Genomic DNA, 27956 nt, shown 5'->3' with positions numbered 1-27956 from the left:
AAAGTGGTGTGGCTTTTTAATATCCAAATGTGATCCAACAATTCAGTTATTTCACGCAAATTTTATCAGGAATCATTATTTACAATTCCTGGAGTGCAGTCTCGCATGCAGTGTATTGGCTAAACCTTGCTCCAAGAAAAAGCTCTGAAAGTATTTTACACGTAGATATAAAAAGCCATCACAGGCAATTGCTTCAGCATTAGTGGGGGGTGTACACAATGGCTAGGATGACAACACACATCAGACACACGTACGAAATAAATATTTAAATTTATTCAGCTTCAACGGTTTGCTTTTCATTTTTTAAAACGTATTTGAAGCTGTATTTGGTGTTCGTCTGAAAGTTCTATTTAACACTCTACCTCAAAAAATAACAACAGCTTATCCTGTGAGTATTGCTAAAAATCATTTTAATGTCTAAAAGTTATTAATTTTCCCTTTCCAATGCAATAAATACACAGGAAAAAAACAAGTATTAATTTCTGAGATGAGCTGTTTATTTTGCTGCTTAAAACCTAAGTGACTGTATGCCATTGTAATTAGGAGGGCCTACTAAATGTTCACTATGTTTCACATATTAAATGTGTGTAATATTATATTAGAATATATATATATATATATATATATATATATATATATATATATATATATATATATTCTATGTGACATGAGCACAGACATATTTTGCACACTGCAGCAAACAGGTCAGTTGACACACGGAAGTGTTCAGAGGGACATGCATTTCATGTTGTTGTAGGCTTCTGTGATTTTTTTTTTTTTATTCTCTGCAAGTTAAACCATTTTAAATTAAACCGACATTAACATGTCAGATTAGATTTAATATTGTGACAAAATATTTTCTCTGGCCATGATTTGCCTCTGGCAAATTTACTAGCATGTTGCATGTTACAGGGGAAGAAGACAATACAGCATAGATCCCGTATTATTTTGGTTATCTTCTGGAGGTTAAAGCTGTTTTTGTTTATTCTCTTGGGACAAATGCAGCAGCAAAACACATACCAGCTGATCAGAAAGCACTTTGCCAAAACTTCCTTTTTTCCCAGGGCACACACCAACCAATAGTTTGTTCTTTGCCATTCCACAGTTCTTTTTAAGGGTTGTATGACAGCACGGTTACGTTTAAGTACTTTTGTTTCTATTATGTAAAAGCTTGATCTTTGCTAAGCAAGCTTGCTGACTACAGCCTGGTTGAGAGAATTCAGTTGGTTGGTCCATTTATCTAATGCAGTGTATCGTGCTCCCCCTCTCTTTTGATGGTCCAGTTCCAGCAGCTGGTTCACTTGATCAATTCGTCCATGAATAGTGCTTAAAAAGGAAAAATTATAAGTCAGATTTTTGAATCTTCATAAAATAATCACTTTGAAATTTCATAAAACAATCATTTTGAAATCTCATATTTAGTACTCAAGGAGATTTCCCACCAATAGACCAAATTAATTTGGTTGTAACATGCCCTCTACAAACTTAAACTTACTAAATACACTGCTTTATTTTACAGGCTTAGCCAACTCCAGCCTTGCACCTCTTCAGTCTATCCTCAATTCCGCTGCCTGCCTTATTGTTTCCTCCTGACACTATGACTGCTGAACCTCTGTCAGTCTCTACACTGGTTCCATGTAGCCTACATAATTAAATTTTAGCTCCTCATTCTCACCTACAAGGTAATCAGTCAATTCTCACCTCAAATCTGAACTCCTCTCTACCCACACTCCTTTCTGCCTCTTCTGCTCTGCCAAAGCCCATCGCCTCACTACCACAATGATTACCTCTTCTCACTCCCCTGCCTACAGGACTTCGCCCAGGCTGGTCACCTGTGCAATGATCTCTCCATCAGATTAGCTTCTACACTCCAAGGCTGCAAGTCTCATTTCTTTATTCAAGCCCATCAACCTTCCTAACTCCTGTGCCTGGGATACCACCTCCACTCCAACACTCGGTGCCACCCTATTTCTGTCTTTCCCCTTCTCTTTAGGATATAAGCGTTCATCAACAGGGCCCTCTTTCTTCCTGTTTTCCTTCTAGGCCTTGCTCCCCAACACTGTTTTCTTAAGCTCAAGCTTTCTTCAGGTTGGACATTACCATCACTCTCACTCGCTGTCCCGTTACTAATCAGTTAACTAGTAGATGTCTGGTCTTTGAATTATTAGATTTAGTATAATAATGTATTATGTAATGTACAATGGATGGTTGCTGTCTGTTTATTGTACACTACTGTAAATGACATGTACTGCGCTGCAGACTATTTGGTGAAATAGTCCTTTAAGATAGCTCAGTAATATTGCCCACATCCTGTTTTAGAAACATTAAAGCTTTGAAGGTATTCAACACCTATATTAATTGAAAACATAAAGGCGAATTTATTAATATGGTGCAAGTATTACAAACCTGCCATAACATACAGAAACCAATTACTTATTCACTTTATCGGAAGAACTTGCTACAGACTGAGCAAAGCAAACATCTGATTGATCGTTGCATGTTACATCACATTTTTGTTATTTATTCATGTTGATAAATACTTTCACGGTCCAATCCAGATGTACATAATGAATCTCCTGTATGGGCCTGCATATTATTTTCATTTATGCCAATGCATAGAAAGTCAGACAAATGAAAGACATCCAAAAGACAACTGTGAACTTTATGAAAACTGGTGAAAATTAACAAAAGATTTTACTCAGCGTTACCCAAAGCAAACAGCAAGATGTTCGCATTCATTTTTAAAACTACACTAGACAAATAACAATCTTATTGTCCAACTTGCGTGATGACACCCTTCTCTGTAGACTAGTATTCATAAATGCCCCCCATGTTCTTTTGTGTGGTTATGATGCAGAACAGGTGGAAACAGACTGTTATGCAAATTATAGTTGCATGTTAGGCAATACATTAGAAGATTTGGCTGAATTTTATTACTACTACAGGTAACCAGGACCCTCAGTGAAGCAATCCTGGACTCATGTACTTTAGAGGACAATCTACAATAAGATCAACAGCAACTAAGTCCAATAACATGGCACCTCCAATAATGGTTTCCAAATAAAGATAATCTACAGTTAAAAAGATTATTGAATATTGGGACATGCAAGAAAAATAAAGGGATAAATCATGACATACTTATCCAGTATGCACTGCACCAGCAAACTCTCAACGTCCGCTACATCTATATTAAGCTCCTGGACAAAAGGAAGTGAAAGAACATTATGTTATAGTATGAATTGTTTGTAACAATATATATGTCCTGAACATAAATGAGATTTTGAAATTAGTAAAAAGGTAACAAATTGGCAACCGTCGTTTGGGAAAAACAAGTAGAGGCGAGTAGAAATCAGGTCCACTTTTGACATTACAATTATACATAAGCAAAACACCAATTGATTTTAGGTAGGGTACTGAACATTTGACTTCTAATCCCTAAATTTGTTAAGATAAATTTACATCAAATCGTAATAGCGTATTCATTTTTCTTACAATGTCAGTTATTTTTTTTTTTTAATGTTGGCAACCTTGATTTGAAATGACAGATGACAAATAAGCGTAAAACAAGGAAAGTAGAGACATGCATGTGTAATTGGTAGGAAGTTACTACTATTTACAGTGAAGAGTCCCAACTATGGATGTTTTTAACATGGTCAAATTATATTTTTTTTTTAGTACTATTGAAGCCTAATGGCAAAATCAGAGTTATAGATATGGCACAGACCCCTGTTGGCTTAACTTTGTTATAGTTCAGTTTGGAAAATGTAATGTTTTTTCAAGCAGTCTATAGCAGATTTGTGCATGTAATGCTCTGTCACACCATCAATAACAAAAGGGTGTCCAAGGGTCAAAGGAACTAGATTAGAAATAAATGTCAAGCACATGACAGTCTGTAGAAAAGGTTAAAAGTAACAAAGCCATATATCAAATAGAGCAGTGTTTCAATGTTGAGCTCTATAAAACCATATCTATTACTATTTGTGTGTCACGATCCATAAAAGCATATATAGAAGGGAGAAGTTTGCATTTTTACCGTGGTTTAATATGTAACTAACGCAGAATGATACAGAAAATTCAATATCTAAATATAGTTCAAGCAAAAATGTCAGATAGAAGAACAGCCATTGTCCCCCCCCTCCTCCCAAGTACATAATTGCTAGAGGACTTTACCAAATTAAAAAATACCCCAAAAACAGCTAAATTTAGAAAGTGAAGGTCAAATTTCAGATCCTCTCTTCCCTTCTAACAATTGAAGGAAAAAATATGCATCAATCCAATATATAGGGGAATCTATCATTTAAGGCATAAGTAAGCACAATGTAGAGTTCAGGACTCTAAAAGAGCGAAAGAACACATACATTTACTGGGAACTTTAAAGATTACCCTCAAAAGTTAATTAAAACAGCGCTTACTTTGATGGTTACAATGTGTCTTTGCTATGTGGCTGACTAGGCTTGCTCAACAGGAAATGTGGTTGATACAGAATGGACTAGCATGTAAAATATGCAAATATCTAATGATGAAGACTATTTTAATATTGTTTACCATCTTAATACCTTCATCTGTAGGCTGCAATCAATTATGAATCTCTGCACATTTGGTGTTTCGAGGGAGTATTCTAACTAATAAAGTACAATAACCCAATCATAAAAGCTACATCTACAGAGTGATTGTGGTACACTGTGGGGGGTATTCAATTGTCAGCGTTAACGCTGAAAAACGAGCGTTCAAAAAACATTACCGTTTATACGGTAATATTGCGCGTGAAAACCGTTAATACAGTAGTTTACTCGCGGAATTTCAGCTCGCCGCGAGTAATTACCGTATTAACGGTAAGATTTTTTGAGCGCTCGTTTGTTAGCGTTAACAATTGAATACCCCCCTGTGGGTAGCAAAAAGTGATTACACAGACAAATTTTTCACACAAGCTTTCTACCAAGGCTGTGTGTACAGCCTGTTGGTGGCCACAAAGCAGCAGCACCTGGGCCAGGGCAGCTCTCAGTGGCCCTGCAGACTGGTTACAAATGGATATTAAATTGAAGACTGAATAACTTAGAGAACGACCAAGCCTTATTCCAGGCTATGTCTGTGCATAAAAAAAGACTGTTATAAAAAAAGTAATTCTTCTCCTAATTCTAAACTGGAAATAGAACCAAACAGTACATTCACTAAAACCAAACAATGCATGATATTCTCAAATATGTCCATTTTTTTTTTTTTTAATATTCCTAAAGGTAATGTTCTCTATTAGCATTTAAGTTTTTTTTTTTATTTTATCTTGATGCAAGTGATATTCTCTATGGAAAGCCCATCAAAATTGAGGAGAGAAAAGTCAAATTATTCTTTGTTTCCTTTGTATATATTGTTTTTTTCTCAAATTTCAAAAATGTATCCAAAATATTGTTTCACATTTACATTTAATGAATTGGTCTATCCACAAATTAATTTTTTTAGCCATCAACATGCCCTCAAATAGCTGAATTGTGGCGGTTTCATATTAGGGGCGCCTATATTTCAGGAGTACTCCCCCTGCTGGCACTGCATCTCCACATGTCAAGAGACAAAAGAGGAGGTGCAAACAGCACTGTGTTTTTCTAGCAAAGGCACTAATTGCAGGGAGCTATCTGCTCTGTCCAATCAGCAAGTGTGTTACGAATAAATACAGCACTGTTTGCTTCTCACACATAGTGCAGCTTCAGCTGACAGAATAACCCAAAATGTGGGGTTTCCTGGCAAAGTTTTAGGTTGTTTTGTTTTTTTTTAAAAAAAAAAAAATGGATTAGGGCAGCTCTATCTCAATGACAACACAAAAGGAACCATAATTACCATGTAAAAGATAAACATAATAAAAATATCACATATGATTTTAAAATTTGCTACGAAGTCTGATTTTTTTCTTTCTTTTTGTATCTTTAGAATAACTTCTGGAACGAATATATATCTCCAATGAAAACAATTTGATCAAGTTTTTATTTTACTCTAAAGTACTTTTGTCTTTCACATGTTGATTTTTCTCAGTTTAATAGCGATTTTCACTTTTCATTAGAAAAATTTACTTTTTCGAAGCAAAATTAGTTTTCTTATGATCTATTATGCTACTTTTCAGCAACTGATATTCTCCAAACTGTTATAAAAAAATAAAATAGTTCTTACCTTCGAAATAAAAGGAATATGTATTCTTGTATAAGGCTTAATTAATTTTATAAGGACTTGTGTTCTGATGTTTCGTAAAAGCTCTACAAAACATGAGAAAAATAACCCATTAAAAAAAAAAATACAAAAACACAATTTCAAACAGTGCTGGTAACAGGCTTAATAAAATATAAACCATGTAGAACTTAATGGAGTATGCTATAATATATATTACGTTATGCTGAGACTGTAAAACTTGTTAGGGCCAGGCAGATGTATTCCAGTAATGGCACAAAGTTCCTGATATGCTTCATACCATGAGGCACACGCTATGACTTTGGGCCCAGGTTAAAACTTCACCTTGGCCCACTCTTAAAGATACATGCAACTTACCAAATTCTTCTCGACCACTTAACTCTAACTTTAATAATTTCAAGATACTTGGGTAATGCTTTAGGGGAGATCGATACCTCTGGCCCAATATTTTAAACCATTAGCTGGAGGCTCAGCAGCATTGTAGTGTACTACGACAATTGCGGATCTGTTCATGTGATCAGGTTCGCCCTGCCTCCCAACTGTGTTAAATACTGTAATTTGGTCCTGGATATCCACATCTTTAACATATGCCTTGACTGAATCTAAAGCTGTGAATGTAATCCAGTTGGTCTCTCGAGTCTTGCTTCATACTTGTATCAGTATTTAAATAAAGGTGAATACAGTTGCAGAAATTGCGGGCCATATGATTTTTATAATTATACTTTAATATTTATGCTCCTACTCCAACATAAGAAAATAAAACAGTCACTAAACATGCTCTATTTTTGTTGATAAGTTTAGAAGACAAATTCCTCAATCAGTTTCCTGCTCCGTACTTGGTGGACTTGCCCCATAGCTGTTGAATTGTGGCCCAAATTTCTAAGTTTAGTTTGTTTTATGCTAACCAGCAGAGCTCATTAGTTAATTCTCAACACTTAACGGCTTACTAAGCAGACAAATCCCTGAACTTGACAGGCACAAGAGTCAACTATTCATTTTTATATTCACAGCAACTCAAAACGGCTTCTAGATGGAATTCACCCTCAACACCTTAATCCCCAGCTCTCCAGAGGACAAACAATCTTTACTTTATGGAATACTTGATGTCTCTAGATATGAGGACTCGACAAGCTAAATGCAGCTATTGGCACTCTGGCCTTCTAATTGATATGTCCTTTCCTTAACTGGTCTAAAGCAGATTCTATTCCTTCTTCAACAGTCCACGCCCAACTCAATATGTTGAATGTTATATTGTATTAATATTTACTTTATTAGGTTTGTTTATGGGATATGGTTAACATGTCAATATTTAATAAAAAAAAAAAAAGAAAACTCAAACTACATGGTATCATTAAGCAACACAAATTAGTGTTTGGCCATTTCAACCACATTCATTGCCAACAGTTGCATAAAAATTACACACATGTAATCTCCAAACATTAGCAGTAGAATGGGTCATACTGAAAAGCTCGGTGACTTTCTACATGGTACTGTCATTGGATGCCACCTTTCCAGCAAGTCAGATCGTCAAATTCCTGTCCTGCTAAAGCTGCCTCGGTCAACTGTAAATGCTGTTACCATGAATTGGAAAAGTCTAGGAGCACCAACAGTTCAGCCATAAAATGGTAGGCCACACAATCTCACAGAACAGGCCCGCAAAGTTCTGAAGCATGTAAAAAAACATCTGTCCTCGGTTGCATCACTCACTATGGAGTTCCAAATAAGCTGGCACTAGAAGCAAATCAACACAAGAACTCTGGAGCTTCAAAGATTGGGATTCCATGGCCAAGCAGCCACACACAAGCTTAAAATCACCATTCCCAAAGTCAAAGTTGACTGGAGTGGTGTAAAGCACAACACCATTGGACTCTGGAGAAAACGCACTGTTTGGAGTGACAAATCACGATTCACCATCTAGCAGTAAGACGGAGGAATGTTGAGTTTGGTGAATGACAGAAGAACAATTCCTACCAGACTGTGTGTGACGTTTTGTGGAGTAGGAATAATAGTCTGGGGTTGTTGTCCAGTAAAGGTAAATCTGAATAGTACAGCATACAATGACATTCTACAGAATTGTGTGCTTCCATCTTTGTGCCGAGTTTGAGGAATGCCCTTTCCAGTTTCTGCATGACAGTAGCCCAGTGCACAAAGTGAGGTCCATCAAAAAAACATTTTCCCCCAGTTTCGTGTGGGAGAATTTGACTGAGCGGCACACAGCCCTCACCTCAACCCTACTGAACATCTTTAGGATGAATTGAAATACCAAATGCAAGCCAGGCCATATCCCCCAAAATCAGCGCCCTCACTAATTGTTCTTGTGGCTGAATTGATGGAAATCCCTGGAAAAATATGTTCCAAAATCTAGTATAGCCCTCCCAGAGAGGTAGGGACTGGTAGCAAAAAGGTGGGGGGAATGCTCAATAGCACAAATGTATGTGATGTGCAGGTGTTCACATACTTTTGGCTACATAGTGTTAGTACAAGATGATAAAAGTGGTTTAGACATATATAGAAATAAAACAATGAACACATGTAAGGGTATATGAAATTCACTGACTTATTGTTAAATCTGGATGATAGAAAGTCATCAACCGTAAAAATAATAAGGATTAAATAGATTTTTTTTTTTTTTTAAATAGGAAGCATTCTGTGGTGTCAAGAGAGAGAAAAACTAGAAAACTAAGAGCTCTTACACATAAGTTAATGTAGATCCACCGGTGGTACACTGCCCTAATATAATAATTAATAGAGCACTATAGGACTGCACTGATAGAACTCACTATATATTTTTCAAAACCTAGACAAAATTTCATCTCAACAGGGAGCATCACATACTTGAAGTAAACACAATGAATACTGACAATGCAGCATTCAAAGCTTTCTATTGATCATCCTGGTGACACCGGCGCAGGTCAACATATCATGGGTAACTTTACAACTGTCAGTAATTATGTACCCAATGAAAGTAACTAAACACTCTTTCAATCTTTCTTTTCCTGGTAAAAATATCATAATTGTGTCCTCCCTCTAATGAAGGTATTAACCACTTACAAAAACATCCTGACTGCAATTAGAAAGCACATTTTTATAGTTTCGCTAAGCAAAAGAGACCTTCACCTTCAATGTGTTCCCTTATAAAGGGATCATCCATTATGTTGCTGTGATTTGTTTTCAGAATCTTCTCAAATTCAGTGATGTCATTGTTTTGATAGGCACTATATAAAAAGGAGAGAAGAGATTGGTTTTACATTTTCGGCAAACCACAAGTAAAACATTAAAAAAAAAACAACTTAAATTCCGAGTTTACCATTTACTTCATGTTAAGTATACTTAATGTTTAAGGCAAGATGTAGTAGTATTAAAGGTAGCTGCAAGATATCCAGTTGTGAAAGGAAAACCTGCACACAAATAATTGCTTACCTTACTAAATTTGTCATTGCTAGAATTTCTGGATCATTTTTATAAGGTTTAGCCTAGGAGTTTAAAAACAAACAAAATAAAAAATGAATATAGTTGAAAAACAGTAATATCTTACACAAGTTCATAGAACAGTCAGAAAGATTTATACCTCCTGAGAGTCAAATGGGTTTATCCCAGATTTCATGAGCATGTTTGCCAAGACCAGGTATTTCAAACACGTTGTTCTCCTTGGACTCCCAGATTCATCATAATTTTTAAATGCTTCAAAGAAATCTGTGTGAGCCTTTTCAAACTCCCCTTCTCTTAAGTGCATCTTTCCTCCACATTCTGAAATGGAAAAATCACACATAGATAGGTGCAATGTACTTCATCCCACTGCTGTCCGCTTATTGTTGTACAAGAATGATTAAAGGGGCTTTGCTCTATCAAAAAAATCTAATGAATTTTGTGCACACATTTTTTTAAAGGAAATCTTAGCCGTTTTTAAAAGATCATAAAGTATAACACAAGCAAGTTATACGACTACAAAAACACAAAAAAGGTTTGAAGGAAAGGCAGTGTGGTCTTGGGAAGAAAAGAAAAAAAAACAAACAAACAAAAAAAAAAACATACTGCACATCCAACTGGCCCTCGTAATTATACAAATATTACTACACGTCATCTTTTAGGTTAGACTTTTAGTGCAAAATTTTAAATGCCTTCCCCTCTATACCCTCTGTAGTATAGTGGAGACGCCGTTATTTTCTATCCAAGGCCTCCAACCACAAACAAATTGACTGAGAGAAAAGTATTTAACGCAAGTATATATTGTAGGGCTGATCCCTGTTGAGAAGACAAGACAAGGGAAGACAAGATCTACATACTAAAATTGAAAAGGTGTGCAAACCGAGCTGTAAGTAAAGAAACCTTATTGGACAGGTGTCATAAGCATTCAATCAGGAGCCAGTATCAATTATAGACCTGCTTTGCCATGATTTCAATTATCAATTATCTTGAATACTTGAAGGACCTACTGTTCTCTTGGTTTCAGCAGTGTCAAAAGAGATGGAGGGAGTAGTAGATGGGGAAAAGGCTACAGAAATAGTGTATGGTCTATGTATTGAAATGTATCAAGAAAGATTCAAATCTCACCTCTGATGACTCCCATAATAAGTGGGTGGGGAATAGCGGATTTGATGTGCAAGGACTGTTCGTATAGTGCTTTAAGTTTCTTGTTGTTTTTCTGTGCGGTGTACATTTGAATTTCCAAAGCATAGATTTCCAGTAGCTGTGTTCCTTTCTTCAGATCATCCTCTCCATCGTCGGTCTGGACACACAAAGTTTGAATGAGATCTACAGATAGGCGCACCAACTAATTTCCAGAAATGTTACACATTATTACGGGCAATTCTTAAATTCATAACATTTGCAACCACAAAATATATACTTTAGAACAAGGGTGCACAACTTTTTTTTGGTCCAAGGGATGCATTGGAAATTGCCACAATAAAACTCAACATGTAATAGACATAGAATTTACTACAAGAAAAGAGGACCCTTCGCAGTTATACCAAATCTCTCAACATTTAAAAAATTATGCACATTCTGTCCAGAAGTCTGTGCACTGCCGCCATCCCATGCAGTCGGTGTGGTTACTTCACATAGGCCATGCCAATGCTTCGTAGCAACACATTCTCCCCTCTGCCACCTGTAGCTACAGGCCTCCCCACAGCAACACATTGCACTGCACCAATTCCTAACAGTCTTCCTTAGTCTCTATCACGAGGCTAAGCTCCTGACTTGTACAGGGACAGTCTGCCAGTGAAACAGAGAAATTCATTCAGATTCGCTGCCAGACTGACATCACTGAGGAATGCCAGGTTTCATCAGCAGGACGCATGTTGTGCACCACTGCTTTAGGAGACCTTAGCTACTCTGCAGGTACATCAGAAGCTAGTTCATTGGACAGTTACTTTTTTGCAATTGCTTAGAATTCAGTCAGCTCTGTCTCATTTGCAAATGAAATGAAGCAAAGAAATTCACCATCCCCATTCTAGTACTTTGAAAGATACACAGCCGCTTACAATTTAATGTCTTAATGGAAACAATGAATTTCTTGTATAGGGATGTAAAGCTCACTGTAGATGTATGCTGTATATGTATGGTGGAGGGTTTATCATTGCCATCCACTTGTTACACAGGAAATGCCCCGGCAGCCATGTTATTTTCAGCATGACTGCAGCTAGTAAAGACACTTCTGCAGCTCTCCAGAGTTGTGCGGTGATTTGCACACAGATCGCTCTACACTCTTCTGAAAAAAGATAAGAAGTTCACAACTGCTGTCTGGTAGACTGGGAAAATAAACATAACCCTGGTCACCCTCATTGTGGGTGAATTAAGTTGTACATCTCTCCCCACATCATTCACCAAATACCATAAGATTAATTTACAAAATAAAAAAATCATATGATGGCAGCTGAAAGATGCAGTATGGAGATGGCCGAACAATTCAGTGCCTGCAATAAAAGATATCTTTTTCCAAGGTCAATCAGGATCAACAATTCACCTTCACAGAAAGTACAAATGATATATATTTTCCGAGAAGGTACACATGTAAGTCATATTTAAAGTTTGTATTTTGGGGCTAAAGTATGGAATAAATTCAAATGCATCAAAGTTGGCCTTTACTGGTGATCCTTTTTGCAGAGAATAATAACAAAAATAAATAAAGTTGTTTTTTTTTTGTTTTTTTTAAAAGGTCAACTCCACTTGTAGACTTTACTATTTTTATAAGGGGGTAAAATATACAAAATAGGGTCTATTCTGTAAACACTTGTGCTATCTCTAACTATACATGAGTGTATATGCGTAGACTGTACATACAGTCAAAACATACCCAATCTAAGAGAATAGTAAATGTCAGTATTGTTAATATCAGAGATAATCAGAAAAATTGAGTAGGGGGGGGGGTTATTTTGGACAGAAGTGGAGTAAAGGAGTTCTACTTGGAATCTCTAGTGTATATTGCGGTAGATATAATAAGTTATGAGAAGAGTGGCACATAGACCTTGTAAATAAATACAGCAAGGCAACAGAGCGTCGACATAAACTAGATAATAGAACTTGTTCTTGGCATATCTTTGAACAGACCTGCAGACCATGTTTATATCAAAGGAGTGAAGTATTGCCCCATTGGAATTGTTATATTCGGGTCACAAGGATGCTACCATTAGTTCCTGGTTGATAAGAAAGCAAAAACTAATATTGGTTGGAACAAGGGAATCATATGCAGGAGAGCCTTGTTTTCATGAAAAAACAGACATGGAGGCACATGGGGAAAAATCTGCCATCTCACATACCCACTTAGATGAAACAATAGCTAGGAGAAAAATGATGGGAGAAAATACAAGGGAAAAAAACCTAAAAGGGGATCAAAAGGAAGCACTGTATGCATGACCTTCAAAACCAGGTCCAGGCCCCACAGAGATAAGTGGACTTAGGGGCAGCCTTACATGGCCAGCTCCTTGCAATAACCAGCTAGTGCCAAATGACACTGTAAAAACAAAGAGGGCAGAAACCTGCACGCTGAGCCAAATCTCTTTCCAGGTTACTTTGGAGGAAAATAAATAAAGAAGAAGTACTAAATCCTCTGGAAACATTTGTTCCTCACACCAAAACTAAGTAGGATTCCCCAGCCCGATTATAGAAATAGGAAGGCTTCTGTGCCTGCAGTATAATCTCAATATCCGAGTTGACAAGGACCCTATGCCTAAGAATCTAGGCTTTATTGGACGAGCACTTTTACACTGACACTGACAAAAAGAAAAGGAAGAAAGAGACACCCAAAAGCAGTACTGGCCAAAGAGAGAGGCGCCATGGATGATTGATTGAGAGACCATCCGTCTAGACCAATAAGGTACAGTGTGCAACGCATGTACCCTTTCTTATTGGACACCAGGAAGACTTTGGAGTAAATACCCTGAGCCCTATGATGATCCAGGGCAGGGCAGATGACCATAGCATCTAGCAATCTTTGAATGGTCTAGAGAAATGCATTTGGTCCCTCTGGGTCTTTAGGAACCTGAGAAAGTGAAAGAACGTATAGAAGGAGCACCCCACTGAACAACCAGTTGGACACAGAGTGACTATTAGTTCTTTAGGAAGGCAAAGGGGATGAAGAACTCGGTTCTCATTTTTTTCAGCGCCCTAAATCCTAGGAATAAAACACAACCCACTATCTGTGTCCCGTTGCTGCTGAATAAGAAATATAATCATCTGTATATTCAGATTTATTTTATATGTAATACATCAATTTACTAAAATTAATTGCAATATGATTTAAAAATATTAGTTCTACTGATCAAACCAGAGCTGCACTGATCAAACAGAGTTAGACACAGAGAGAATATAAAATATTACCTGACAAGACTGGTGTAGCTGGCGTAAAATCTTTTGCAATTTTCCAAATTCTTCTCTTTCCAAATATAACTTACCAAGCTGCAAGTACAAAACACCCATTTAGTTTACCTCTCTAGAATATAATGTATATTTATTAATTTATCAGAATTAATGCTAAGGCCAAGCAATAAAGAATATTGGCCATGTTCACATAGATAAATATTTTGGCTGTCTGAAGCCCAAATCGCCCCAGTTATATCAAGAAAAGACTTATTTAAAAATGTATTCCTACACTTTGTCAACCCAATTTATTTGTATACTACATTCCAAATCCACATCACCTTTGTGTTTGTTTTAAACCATAACCGATCATTCTTTGCATCTTTCAGAGCCTCAAGCGTTGTTTCATAAAACTCCTGCAAAAGGTCCATCTTGGGAAAATGAAAAAAAAAAAAAAAACAGCGAGTGTTAATCCAGACATTGTAATTTCATCACTCACAAAATACATGTAAAGAAGTGAAATTAGATATTGATTTCTAAGCATTGAAGGGAAGAGGTCATTAGGTTTTGCAAGCTACTTTATACGTCAACAAAGTGAATTCAACAAATTTTTAGATTGGTCATTTATAGCGTTTTATATGTAGGATTGCCAAACCTCTGACCATGTTGCTAAATTAAAAAAAAAAATTAAAAAGTTACTTGGTGTATGATTTTGTGGTGTCATTATAAAGACCATCACATAGTAAAAATCATTGGACATGTCCCCCCCCCACCACAAATCAAGCTTTCAACATTCCTAATAACTCAGTGTTTCCCAAACCCCTAACAGTGCAGGTTTCCTGGGTGACAAGTTAAATAATTAGCACCACCTGTGGATCTGTTACAATGTATCAGTCAGTAATGAATACACCTGTGCTCCTGCAAGGGGATATGGAAAACATGCACTGTTTAGGGGTCCCTGAGGACTGGGTTTGGGAAACACTGTAATAACTGAATAAAAAAGTGCCAACTCCACCTCAACTCTCTCAACCCATGGTAGCAGTGTCCCCCAGATAGGATAAAAAAGAAAAGAAAAATAAACCAAATCATGGTCAATCAGTATTGATGTCTCTTTGGATCATTCATTGTATTAGTCATAGCCTTCAATATATTTTCATTGCCATACCCATCGTTAATAACTTCCAATCCGTTAAATCACCGTCCTTGTAACTGCACTGATACCTCTTTTTTATCCATCAAGTTTAGGTTTATATTAAAATGCATATTTGAGGTTAAGAATAAAGATATGTAACTAATGAAAAAGATGTCGAGAACCTGCCAAGCTAAGTCTAACTACAGTTAGTTCCAACAACTTTGATAGCCACTGGTCAATTTTGAAACATGGACTTTACAGACAGAGAAAAGACATGGTAAAAGCGGGCAGCAGGACAGTGCAAACCATGAGCATAATAAAGTTAAATGCCAGACCTGTTTAGAAGTGGAGATGTAGTCAAGGATGGAGTTGATAGATTTCTCAGAGTAGTTTCTGGTGACAGCGCTGCGGATGTAAGTTAGCAATTGCTTGTATCTGTTCATCATTTCAGGATAGTTAGTCTGTGAAGAGATTGGTTGCATGAAATTTGTACAGTCTCATTCTGTAAATGCATTTTTGTTCAAGGTTCTAAAGTACCAACACTATGCCTGGACATAAAATGAAGAAAGCAGTACATAGTGCAAAAATAGCATTTAAAGTAATTATTTCCTAGTGCCTGATATTTACAGAAACCTCAGATTTGTCATAAAATGTACAAGCCCGTAACATTATGCATTGCGATTGGGTGAAAATTACTGCACAAACTATGTTATAGAAGAAAAACGAGAGTTAACTAACTTCTGTGTAAGCGATAGTGGATACTTCCAGAGAGATTACAGTGTCACAGCCAATAACACTCAGAAATTCACAGCTCTTAGCATGGCATGTGAAGTCAGAGAAGGCAGGAAAGATAGGAGGGGAATTTTAGAGTGGAGAGCGCAGATTGAGCTCAGAGGGGCATTTCTAAACCTCTCTGCTCACTAGATCATGTGCCATGTGACACTGTGGAAACCCGCGTTAATTATAAACCATTGATAACAGCCTTAAGAAATAAACTAAGAAAAATGGTAAATACCTAGATTTTTCTTATAGTCTGCCACAATGATTTATGTTAAAAAGACATGCCTTACTTTTTCATGGTATTGGTGCTTTAAAAATAATAAATCAATAAGATCAATAATAAAACAATTTAGAAGACAAAGGATTTACTCTGAAAACAAAACTCTAGAATGTGTATATACTTAATATATGGAGCAATAAACAATCTATTTTTTTATTTTTTTTAAATCAGGTAAGACTTTATTGCATTTTTTAATCTTTTCTTTACATTCTAAACACTACAACAAAAAAGAAAGCCCATAACAGTAGGCTAAAGCCCCAACTATATCCCACACAGTGATACAGGTATTGTAAAATATACATACACAATAGGATCGAAAAAAGAAAAAGTATTGACATTCAGATTTTCAAGCCAAGGTATGCGCATCTTCCACACTTTCAAGATACAGTAAAATAATAATAAATTTTTGATAATACAGAATATAATCGTTGACTTTAATGACATATTACTAAGTGGCTGGATGTCTGCCCCAAGCATTACATTAGGAGAGCTCCACCTCCCTCAATCCTTCCGTGACATATGGGGGGATATCCTCCATCTGTACCATATTCTCTCGTACTTATCCACTAGGTTCCTGCTAGTGTACATGAATCTTTCATGGCCGACTGTATCATTAACAAGGTCGATCCAGCTATTCAAAGTCGGACCTTCAGGTGCCATCCATTTCCTAGCTATCACCACCTTTGCTAACATGAGTAAAGCAGTCTAATAAGTCTACGGGTTTTCTTGTTCAAGCCTAAGCCAAACATACAGAGTTTTGGAGTCAAGGCCACTACTCCCACCTCCAGTCTTTTAATACAATCCTCCACCTTTCCCCAAAAGGATGAGACCAGCAGACATTCACAAATCATATGCCAAAAGTCCCCTTTCTCGCTCCTACACTTGGGACACAGAACCCTCTGACCCCCATCAAACTTAGAGCATATCTCACCCCTCTTCGGCTTTCTGTGTAACAGAAAGAACTGGAACTGGCGAAATTTGATTGATGCAGTGACCTCTTTCGGGCTACATAACACCACATTAAACAATCTATTTTTTAGATAGTTATACTAAAGCAGATTTAATTTTGTAGCTTACAGCAAGCTTGTTACAAATATCTACAGTTACATAATGCTCAAGTGTTTGTTTTATTTTCATACAGCACGAAGACCATGCCACTGTACACACATTGCCTAGTCAAGCTTAGGATTTATTTTTTTCAGTACCTGGGAAATAAGGAGAGACCAAGTGCTATGCAAAGGGCCAGAAGATTTGAAAATGATACGGAGAACGGGGTCCACAAAAAATCTTTTAGCCATTCATAGCAACTGAACACTAAACTTAAATTTCAGAAGTATTTTGCTTTGCACACTTAGCACTCAGACCAGACTCCCTATTGAATCCATAGAATAATCCACTATACAGAGTCCATATTCCAAAGTGGAAGTAGACCCATTAATGTAATGGTAAACTGTTCTATCATGGTTTTCAGGTGGGAAACTCAACTTCACCCACCACAAAACCACAATATTATTTGCCCATTATCCCTTGTAATGAAATGATGCATCTATGAAATCACTATAGAATACTAGTTTACCTGGGCATCTCCCATCAACTGGAAACAATACTAATCTACCCGTGGCAATGTCTTCCAACAATGGGCTGCAAAAGCAATTGACTCGCACTACTATGTCCCAGCAACTGAAAACAATACTAATTTATCTGTACCAGTGTCTCCCAGCAATTAGAAACATAACCAATTAAAACGCACAACAGTCTTTCAGCAACTCGAGGAGCTGGAGTAAAAGAGTTAACATTGCAGCATTTTATCAGGCATTACACAATGTAAATACTCCACTACAGAGGATATACTAAAGACTGGAATGCAATGACAAGACCTGGTTCCACACTAAAACTCATCATCAATCAGGCACTACAGATTCCACAGCACCACAAGTGAGAAGTGCAAAAACAGATCCTAATACAAATTAATATTGAAGCAAGAGAAGCAATAATTCTTAATGTAAATATAATTAACAAGATAAAAATACAAATTCACATTTTGAAAATTTTACCAATTTGAAGTTTATTTTGATCATTTGTTTCAATGCTTTAAATCCCCATTCTCCCTTTTCTCCTTCCAGCTCCAAAACCTAAAAAAAAAAAACAGAGAAATAAAATTAAAGTACAATTAATGGTAATGTAGGTTGGCCATACACGAGACAATCCAAGCCAATTTGATTTCAACCAAAACAGTCTGACACTTTAATATGTGCACCCTACAATGAATTAAATCTGCTGATAAAATTGTAATTGCAATTGACTGTGTACCATAGATCTGGTACACAATCATTACAGCTGATCAGAATGAATGGAGGATCCATGTAACATGGTTTTTCACCCAAACACTAGATCTGTGTATGCTCACCCTTTATGTATGTAACCAAACCAATCACAAACCTGGCCAATTTTGCTAAAAGACCAAAGATGCCATGTAAGATCACTATTGTTCTAAATTAGAGAGGTTAAGAGCTAGATTTACTAAGCTGCGGGTTTGAAAAAGTGGAGTTGTTGCCTATAGCAACCAATCAGATTCTATCTGTCATTTTGTAGAAGGTACTAAATAAATGAAATCTAGAATCTGATTGGTTGCTATAGGCAACATCCCCACTTTTTCAAACCCGCAGCTTAGTAAATCTAGCCCAAAAAGAAAGTTTATGGCTCTATTCAGGGCTATTTAAATGTACCACTAAGGGGAGCTGTGTAGACTGCACAACATGCTGAAATATGGTAAAGATTGGAGAATAATGATCTCCAATGTAGTCCTCTGTAGACCTGCTATAACTAGTTTTCCAAAATAAATCTATATATTACATTATATTCATACAGATTAAAATGTATATTCTACTAATAAATATTGCTCACTGCACTTAGCTCCTCTAAAAAGAAGAGTAGAGTAGTACTGAAAAAAACAAGGTATAGTTTAATAATCTTGTGGCAAACGGTTAGCTAACAGAGGTGAGCAACCTAACTGCCGGGCCTGCAATACAGTACATTCTACTGGAAACTGCCTATTTTAGAGGGCCAGACAAACAGCACACTGACACTTAGGGTCACAGCTTAAAGAGAAAAGGTTGAGCACCACTGACCTAATCTGTACTCAAGCAGCAGTGAGAAAAACCTCCTGCTGTGCTCAACCTTTATATTAGAAGTCAAGATTGCTGAAATGGCACATTGTTTTCCTGTATGCATAGAATAACCACAAAGAACGACAGAGAACAGCATTAAAAGGTATGGGATTTTGTGCCAAATTACTTGAACGCAGCTAGTCTGTCAACATGATCATTTTAGTTTTGAAAATGAAAACTACATAAAAGTAGTTTCACACATCCGTTACCAAAGAATAATGCATACTCTGGGGGAGAATCCATAGGCTGCGATGTCCGATTGCACATGGTAAGGAACCTCATTTTCCTCACAACTCTATATTGTCCAATGAACATTCAAGCTGGACTTTATCACATGAATATCAAGATACACTAGTCAATTTTCCCAGCCCACCAGCTTTGACCGATTCATCACAAAATATGCCGACCACTATAAATCAGCTGATATTCCCCCAGGTTCTGCATATAGGGTCTACATTTGTGGAAAGTCACTTTCGGTTGGGTGTTCATCGTGAGAAAGAGAGTATGTAATCACTAAGAAACTGCTTGGTTTTTGAAAGAATTGATACTTTTTAGTTACCATTAAAATTGACCTGAAATTAGTCAATACATTGTCATAATTATTATTATTTCATGTAACTGTTCTATTCATCCAATTTTACATTTAAAGAATCCTCCATTTGCAGCAATTACAGCTTTGCAGACATCTGTCATTCTGTCAGTTTTTCAAGATATTCAGGGTAAAATTGGACCTATGAGTTCTCCAGCTCTTCCCAGAGGTGCGACTGCTATTTCCACCACACCTTAAGGTAAAGCTCATTCCACAGGAGCTCAACAGGTTTGAAATCTGGCGATTGTGCCAGGCAGCCCATCAAACACACTACTCCTTGTTCTTGTTTCTTCACCAAATAGTTTTTGCACATTTTAGACGTATGCTTAGAATCAATGACCTACTGCATACGGACATTAAATCAAGCATTAACCATAGGGGATGGCATGATAGAAAATAGAGGCAGCCTTTCAGATTCATTAGTCCTTGCCCTCTGTGTAAATCTCCCACATGATCAGCCCCCCAAAAATCCCCATAACATCACAGTTCCTCCACCATGCTTGTCAGAAGGCATAAAGCACTCCTCCAGCATCCTTTCATTTGCATATGTAACACATATTGTTCTCCTCTTCAATCCAAATACCTCAAACTTTAGACTCATCAGTCCATAATACTCTTTTCCAATCACCCACCATCCAATGTACTTTTCCTCATTTTAAAATTTCTTTCCTATGTGCCAGTTTCAAATATGACTTTTTCCTTTACAGTTCTGCCAAAAAGGTCAACATCCTGGAGTCGTCTTTTTACTGTTGCAGCTGAAACTGGTATTTGGCATGTATCAATGAAGCTGCCAACTCAGGACCTATAAGGTGTGTTTCTAAAACTGCAGACTGATGTACTTATTCCTCTTGTGCAGTTATGCATCTGGCCTTCTGCTTCTTTTTCTATCCTGGTTAGATCCAGTTTGCCCTTCTCTCTCAAGACAGCAGTGGACACTTTGTATGAAGTCTTCAGTTTGTGACATATGGAATAGCTTTCATTTTCCAAATAAACATTTAAACTTGAGAAAGCGGTTTTGTTCATTTTTGAACCCAGAATTAGGACACTGGGGTAATGACTGCTGAAAATGGGGCTTTGCAGTTATATGTAAATAAATTATAAATCAATCATTTAAAGCAGTAGTAGTCATTTGCAACATAAAGATATTGTAAATAGAATTTTAAAACAATTTAACAGTACCTTGCTTAAGAAAATGTCAATGGCTAAGAGGAAGGCGGAAGACACACACACTACCAAGATACTTTTTTCAGGAAGACTTTATGAAAAGAGGAATTGTAATATAAATGCAATATTTTATGCAAGAGGCAGCAAAAAGAACCCATCAAACTCAAAAACATTTGCAAATGATCGGCATATAAGCCGTTATATGTTATAAACCAAATAAATAAACAAACATGGATGGAGAGTCTCTTTATTTCTGTACATTGTTCTTAGTCATAATTTAACTAACATGTACCACCCACCTTCTGAAAACTGCTGAGAGCTGCTTTGGGGTCATCTTCCTTCAAAGCTTTAGAGTTATAGTACTGATTTTCCAAATCAACATTTGGCTCAGAGTTACTGTCTTCCGAGTATTCCTGTGCATACAAAAGTATAAGAGACGGTAGCTTGGCATTAATTTTAAGACAAAATATGCTTATAGTAATAAATCAAAATGAAACTTCCACACATACAAGTGCAAGCACCGAGTTCCTTTTATACAAGCACGGGTATGTATGCTCTCCCAAATCAAACCTGTTACACTAGCCCTGCATTCATCAACCAAGCAGACAAACCAGCAGCCCTAATAAATCATGACTGATCCTGACCAAATTCTCAAGATGATTTTCCTGCACAACAAGCATTAGATGCTACCCGTTGCCACCTGCATTCTGAATTATAAAATTAGACTCTTAAGCAAAGAACAAAAGGCATTCATAGGATGGTTACTCACAGGCATCAAGGGAACACCAGTGACATGGCAAGTAACCATCACTTGCACCAGTAGTCTTGGGTGAGAATGGGGGTGTCAATGTATGCACAAATGAATAGAGCAGACAGCATCCAAAAGATGGCTCCTGACCACAGGAGCATGCAGAAGTGTATTTGGGGGGCACATACTGGTGTAACTTTTTTTTGGGGGGGGTGTCCGTATGTGTAGGGGGGTGGGGCACAGACTGGCTTTGTTCGTATGTGTCTTTTTTGCAAAAGGCACATATGGACAAAATGCTTTTATGTACAGTCAGGCGTAATGTTTTTATTTGTGATGGCTACTGGGTGGCATGTAATCATCTGATGGGCATGAATTGATTATGTCTTGGGAATATGCTGTTTAGTTTGTTGCATAGTGTGTTAAGCTAAGCAAATATGTGATAGTCCATTTCATGTAGGTCTATTCTGTGGCATCTGCAGGGGTTTTAGGTTTATTTTTAAATCAGAAATGGATTCTGCTTCTCCCTACTGGAAAAACAACGGTTAGGTGTTGAATTAAGATATCTTTTAAAAATATTGTCATTTAGTACATCCATTTAAGCAGTTTTAGATTAGTTTAATTAATCTTAGCCATTCAATGTTTTCTAAGCATAGTATCAATGCCGGATTCTTCAACTCCGGCGAGATCGGCGTCTTCAGCGCTTATATTTAAAGCAGCGCTGCCTTGTAAAGGGAAGTTTCCCTCAAGGCAGCGCCACTTTAAATTTAAGCACTGAAGACGCCGATCTCGCCGGAGTTGAAGAATCCGGACATTGATACATTTACCCCTAGAACTTTCCCATCAGACACACTTGTTCTCCATAATCTAATAAAAAAAGATATAACAAATTATACAAACTGGCAAACACACCCAACATACAAAGTAAAACATATATTAATTTGTAACAAAATATGTTATCAGCATGGAAAAACAAGGTAGGATAAGGGACAGCAGAGATTTGATTCTGGGAAACATAAACCCTGGACAAATTCCTGATTAGGCTGCAGTGGATTAAACTGTCTCATAAAAGATAATTTAGTACCATTAATCATACAGTCTAAAAATGGAAGGGGGATAGGGCATGAATATGTAAGCGCTATTACATGTGTTTCAATGAGGAGAGATGTTTACTGCATCCAATAACACAAATGCTGACATTAAAGTTTCTTATAATAAAACATCCACTTTAATCAATTAATTGAGTAATAGCCTAAAAGAAATATTTTTGCAACTTAAATATGAATTGATGTTATCAAACAGATGTTTATAAATATCCATTACATTTGTCAGTTCCACACGATCCATCAATTAACCATTTCATTTGGTTCCTAGCAAATGAGTATCAATACAGAATACTTTAAGTCTGCTATAAGGAGATACACTGACAGTAGTTCTAAAATAATTAATCAAATTAAGTCCCAGACCCAAATTGCTTTAAGTGTAAAACTCCAGTATATTCTAATCCTCCAATACTCACTGTATACTCTCGAGTAGTAGTGGGATTCCTAATGGGTCTCTAAGTGCTACATGTGGGGGTACTAACTAAAGAGTGGAAAACCTCTATTCTTAAAACATAGGCTCTTTTGAGAAGGAACAATTGTTTGTATGTCATTTGCTTATACCATGAGCCTATCAAATGCTCAGATGAATCTCTGGATAAAGTTTTGCTTTGTCTGTGGAACCTCAATGTACTATATTTGATATGTCCCTATATCAAATTATTAACATAAGTATTTGATATTTTTCTTCCTGATGTTACCTGTGAAAACATTTGCTAAATTGAATTTCTATGTTTCAATAATAGTACATATTATGCAGGAGACAACCCAAAAGTGTATTGCAATTCCCATACACTAATTACAGTCTATGACAGTGCAATCCTAGTTTTAGAAGGGTGGGCTACAAGTTTCTTTTATTTAAAAGACAGGGGGAAAATGTTAGAAAATAGAGGCTTAATTTTTTGTTTTAAAAAAAAAAGCATGTAATTACCACTGATTGGTTAGCACTGCCAACATGTTTAAACAGATGTTTTGTTTTTTAGCCACTTTGTTGCTGGGAAGGTGCACCTAAGCATGATACACTTGGTGCACTACAAACTCCACCATATGATGTTGACTGGACATATAGTAGTTATTTTATTTTTTTAAGTTCATGTTTAATAAATATTTACTTATAAAGCTGCACAAATAAGAACATATAGTAAGAACTGCATCCTCAATACAAGACTGTACAGTAAGTGATTCTGTGCTGAAAATTAGTGATATTTCCAAGGGCAAATCTTTATAACCTAGGGCTAATCCTGGCAATAAGAGTGTCAATGTGATTATACAGTTCTGCATCCCCATTATATACTGTGATGGCCATTACAAACAAATGGGACAGTGTAAATATATACCTGCTACAAACACCTACGAATAGTAAGAGTGGTCACGAAACCTTAGTTTTGTTGATACACCTATATATGATTTCCCACAACATGCATGCACTTGTCACAGTTTGCTAACAACGCCGGCTACTCAGCACCCGTGATATTCACCCACATACTTTAGATATATTGATATTTGGGCCATAGCGTTCTCTATATCCAGTCTACAACTGTGCAGCGATCCTGCAGACACTTGTTTACAGCGGATGACAAAACATTGGTGGCCCCCTTATAATTAGGATACAGGCCACAGATGGTGGGGGAAACACCCTCGGACCCCTGCACACGTACATTAAACAATAACACAACATAGTGGGCCCATAAGGAGTCAGTGTCAGGCCTACGGGACACGCCTGCACAGCGGGCTCTGCTGATGGTGCAGAGGCTGCACGGCCATCTCTCTAACACCCACCACTAGCGCAGGCTGCAGGTGAGAGGCAGACGGGGCCCGTCATGTCACTGCTGGCAGCCCAGATACCAGGCGTGATAGGGGGCGGGAGCAGTCTGCCCAGTGTCCCGCCAACATAGTTCTCATGTGCCCGAATGGAGGGAATACACACTTGGAGCCGACCCCCCGCCCGGGCAGCTCCAACGGAGCCACCCAAATCCCCGTTGCTAGACACCTACCAGGTCATAATCTTCCTCATCATCGCACATGAAGTCATCCTCCATGTCAGACATCTTGGCCGGGGAACTGGAGCCAATTGCCTCCCAGGATTCTTTGCGTCTGTCGGAATTATTTCCTTACCCGGAACGGACTGTTCGTGCTACGCTGTTTACTGGGGACGTCCATTACTGTGACACGCACGGAGGGATGTGGGTTTAGCAACCAGCATAGCAACGGCATAGAGAAAAAAAAAAAGATTCCCAGAAGGCCCTTTGTAATTGGCATTCTGGAACTTGTAGTACGAGAAGGACGCCAGAGGCTTGCAGTAGTAACACATACATTATCATTACAAAAGTGAGATAGTCACAGTTACCAACGTTTTAAAATAATTTCCACCTACACTTTACTGCTGAATTAGTGGTGCTATATAAATAAATGGTGATGATGATGATGATCTATTCATATTAATATCTTTTAATTATAGGAGGATACAAAATTCTGTCGTGCTGTACATATCTGTAGTACAAACAGCATAGATATGGGGGTATATTTACTGAACTGCAGGTTTGAAAAAGTGGAGATGTTGCCTATAGCAACCAGATTCTAGTTATTTATTTAGTACATTCTACAAAATGCCAGCTAGAATCTGATTGGTTGCTATAGGCAATAACTCCATTTTTTCAAACCTGAAGTTTAGTAAACAGACCCCACCACTAGCGCGGGTTTACATAAACAAAAGTTCACAAAAATGTACATAGCACAAACAGAACTGAAAAGTGTGGGTAACAAATGCAAGTAATAATACAAGAGGAGTAATATACAGTCTGATCCGAATTAAGAAAATGCAGTTTTATTTCTAATGGTAATTACTACAGCCTTATTGCCTTTTGCAAACAGTCTGATCCAAATTAAGAAAATGCAGTTTTATTTCTAATGGTAATTACTACAGCCTTATTGCAAGTTGTCCTTTCACTGTTTGTTTGTTGAAACATTTTACTGCTAAGGTTTATTGAGGGCTTGATTGAAGTACTCTGATCACATGTTAAGCAGATATATTCATAGTAGAATAGCTGCAAAGCCAGTGATGGCTGCTCAGTTAGTGTGTATAGCTCTAAGTGTATAGATACAAGTGTGAAACAAAAAATGTAAACAGCATAATTCGGAGTTACACAGGAGGAAACGGGAGAAGAACATTCTGCCTATTAACACAGCTTCAAAAGGACAACAGTCAGTATTCACCTGAAATTCCATATTCTACCTCTGATGTTTTCAACTCACTCTGGCTACAAGCTACATGCAACATGAGGACTGTTTTGGACTCTGATCTCATTTTTCTCTCATCTCATGAAAGTTTGTTCTATTTGTCAGTTTGTTTTCAATGCAAAATCCATTCTGTTTAATCAGACTGCTGTACTACTTGCTCAACCACTCCCTACCCATGCTACAGTTATTTCAGTCCCCTATCTCACCACTGTACTTCAATTCTATTTAAGCTTTGTCTCCCTTTACAAGTAGGATGAAATGATACTGTCTTTCAACCAATCTCCTCTCTCATGAGTCTGCAAAATCTCAGCTACTCAATTACCTGCTCTTTATTACTCTTCATTCAACACTTCCACCCACTCCCCCACATGCTCCCCACATCATTACTTTATACTATCCAGACATCCAGGAATACACTACATTTGCTGCAGCCTAGCTCTGCACTACTTATCTGATTACACTGGACATTGCAATTAGGCAATTCCTTTAATTCCTCATTTTTGCTATATGACTACTAGTCCCAATGCTTGCCAAAATATTTTTCTTTCTCTCTTTTCATGGCATTATCTTTAGGACTATATCATTCCTCACCCATCCTGCAACACACACCTCTGTCCACATTGCCCCTTCATTACTTCACTCTCCTCTAGTGAACACTCATGAACTCTTTTGCAATTTAAATTCAATAACAGCCTCACCCTGCCGCCAGAAACTAAAAGGACACACATCTTACAATCATCTTTCCTACCTTTCTTCCTCCCTGCTTCTATTAGCTTGTGATATATAACCTAATCCAGGTCCCCCTCACTTCTCCCACACACATATATCTGAACACTACAGAAATCTGGCAAACCTCAAACACATAACCTGTCTCCCCTCTCTTCCAAAGTCCTTTAGATGTGCCCTTTGGAATGCACGCTCTGTTTGTAACAAACTTACCTCCGTACATGATCTCTTCCTCTCATACAACCTCAACCTTCTAGCAATAACAGAAACATGGCTCACGCATTCAGACACTGCCTCACCTGCAGCCCTTTCACATGGTGGTCTCCATTTCACCCACACCCCCAGACCAGGAGGCAGACAAGGAGGGGGGGTTGGACTACTTCTCTCCCCACAGTGCACATTCACAGTTCTACCAAGTATCCCTTCACTCACATTCACATCTTTTGAAGTACATGCTGTTAGGATTTTTAACCCATTCTCTATGCGTGTTGCTGTCATCTATCGCCCCCCTGGTCCACACCAACAATTTCTTGAACACTTCTCTGCATGGCTCCCTCACTTCTTATCTACTGATATCCCCATCATCATCATGGGTGATTTCAACATCCCTATTTCTAATCCACGTTCCAATGCTGCTTCCAAACTACTCTCTCTAACCTACTCACTTGACCTCTCCCAGTGGATTGAATCTGCTACTCATCAGGATGGCCACTGTCTTGATCTTGTTTTCTCTAGACTATGCTCAGTTTCTAATTTCCTTAACACTCCTTTCCCCCTCTCGGCTCATCACCTTATTAGCTACATGCTCACCCTCAGTTCTTTATCTTCCCTAGTGTCAAACTCTTCCAAGCCTCCTCGTACCCGCATGAATATCAACGCTATTGATTTTCAACAGTTTTCCACCTCTCTCCAACACCTTCTCTCCCCAATTTCTACATTCTCCTCCCCTGATCGGGCAGTACCCCATTTTCATCAAACCCTAGCAACTGCCCTGGATCAAGTGGCTCCAGCGACACTACATACTTCGCGTAGAATTCGTTGCCAACCGTGGCACACTACAGTAACACGAAC

At 37.6% G+C, this 27956-nt stretch overlaps 1 protein-coding gene across 3 annotated transcripts; it reads right to left on the bottom strand.

Annotated features, from left to right (window-relative positions):
* COPS2 (COP9 signalosome subunit 2) lies at positions 1–25043 on the bottom strand. Of its 3 annotated transcripts, none has more exons than XM_075207971.1 (13): positions 24911–25043; positions 21377–21490; positions 18212–18289; positions 15433–15558; positions 14307–14396; positions 13987–14064; positions 10720–10894; positions 9737–9915; positions 9589–9641; positions 9286–9383; positions 6154–6236; positions 3139–3197; positions 1–1326 (listed from the first exon to the last, which is right to left on the bottom strand). In XM_075207971.1, exons 1-13 carry the CDS (start codon positions 24968–24970, stop codon positions 1182–1184), a joined length of 1338 nt encoding a protein of 445 aa, XP_075064072.1. In that variant the 5' UTR covers positions 24971–25043; the 3' UTR covers positions 1–1181. The 3 variants fall into 3 exon arrangements, with proteins under 3 accessions (XP_075064072.1, XP_075064071.1, XP_075064073.1); XM_075207970.1 differs by having other exon boundaries at positions 21377–21501; positions 24919–25043; XM_075207972.1 differs by having other exon boundaries at positions 24917–25041.
* Positions 25044–27956: the final 2913 nt, after the last annotated feature.

This window comes from Mixophyes fleayi, chromosome 4, assembly GCF_038048845.1.
Source record: "Mixophyes fleayi isolate aMixFle1 chromosome 4, aMixFle1.hap1, whole genome shotgun sequence".
NCBI classification, from domain to species: domain Eukaryota; kingdom Metazoa; phylum Chordata; class Amphibia; order Anura; family Limnodynastidae; genus Mixophyes; species Mixophyes fleayi.
Note: the sequence above shows the minus strand (reverse complement) of the source record. Positions and strands in the feature narration are given on the sequence as shown.

What these genes read in the sequence shown, in the direction of transcription:
- COPS2 (XM_075207970.1), bottom strand. Translation starts at nt 24,970, where the DNA reads ATGTCTGACATGGAGGATGACTTCATGTGCGATGATGAGGAAGATTAT. An exon ending in TCAAAATAAACTTCAAATTG is followed by an intron (nt 15,559 to 18,211) that starts GTAAAATTTTCA and finishes ATCTCTTCACAG; the next exon opens with ACTAACTATCCTGAAATGAT. An exon ending in TATAAGGGAACACATTGAAG is followed by an intron (nt 6,237 to 9,285) that starts GTGAAGGTCTCT and finishes CATGTTTTGTAG; the next exon opens with AGCTTTTACGAAACATCAGA.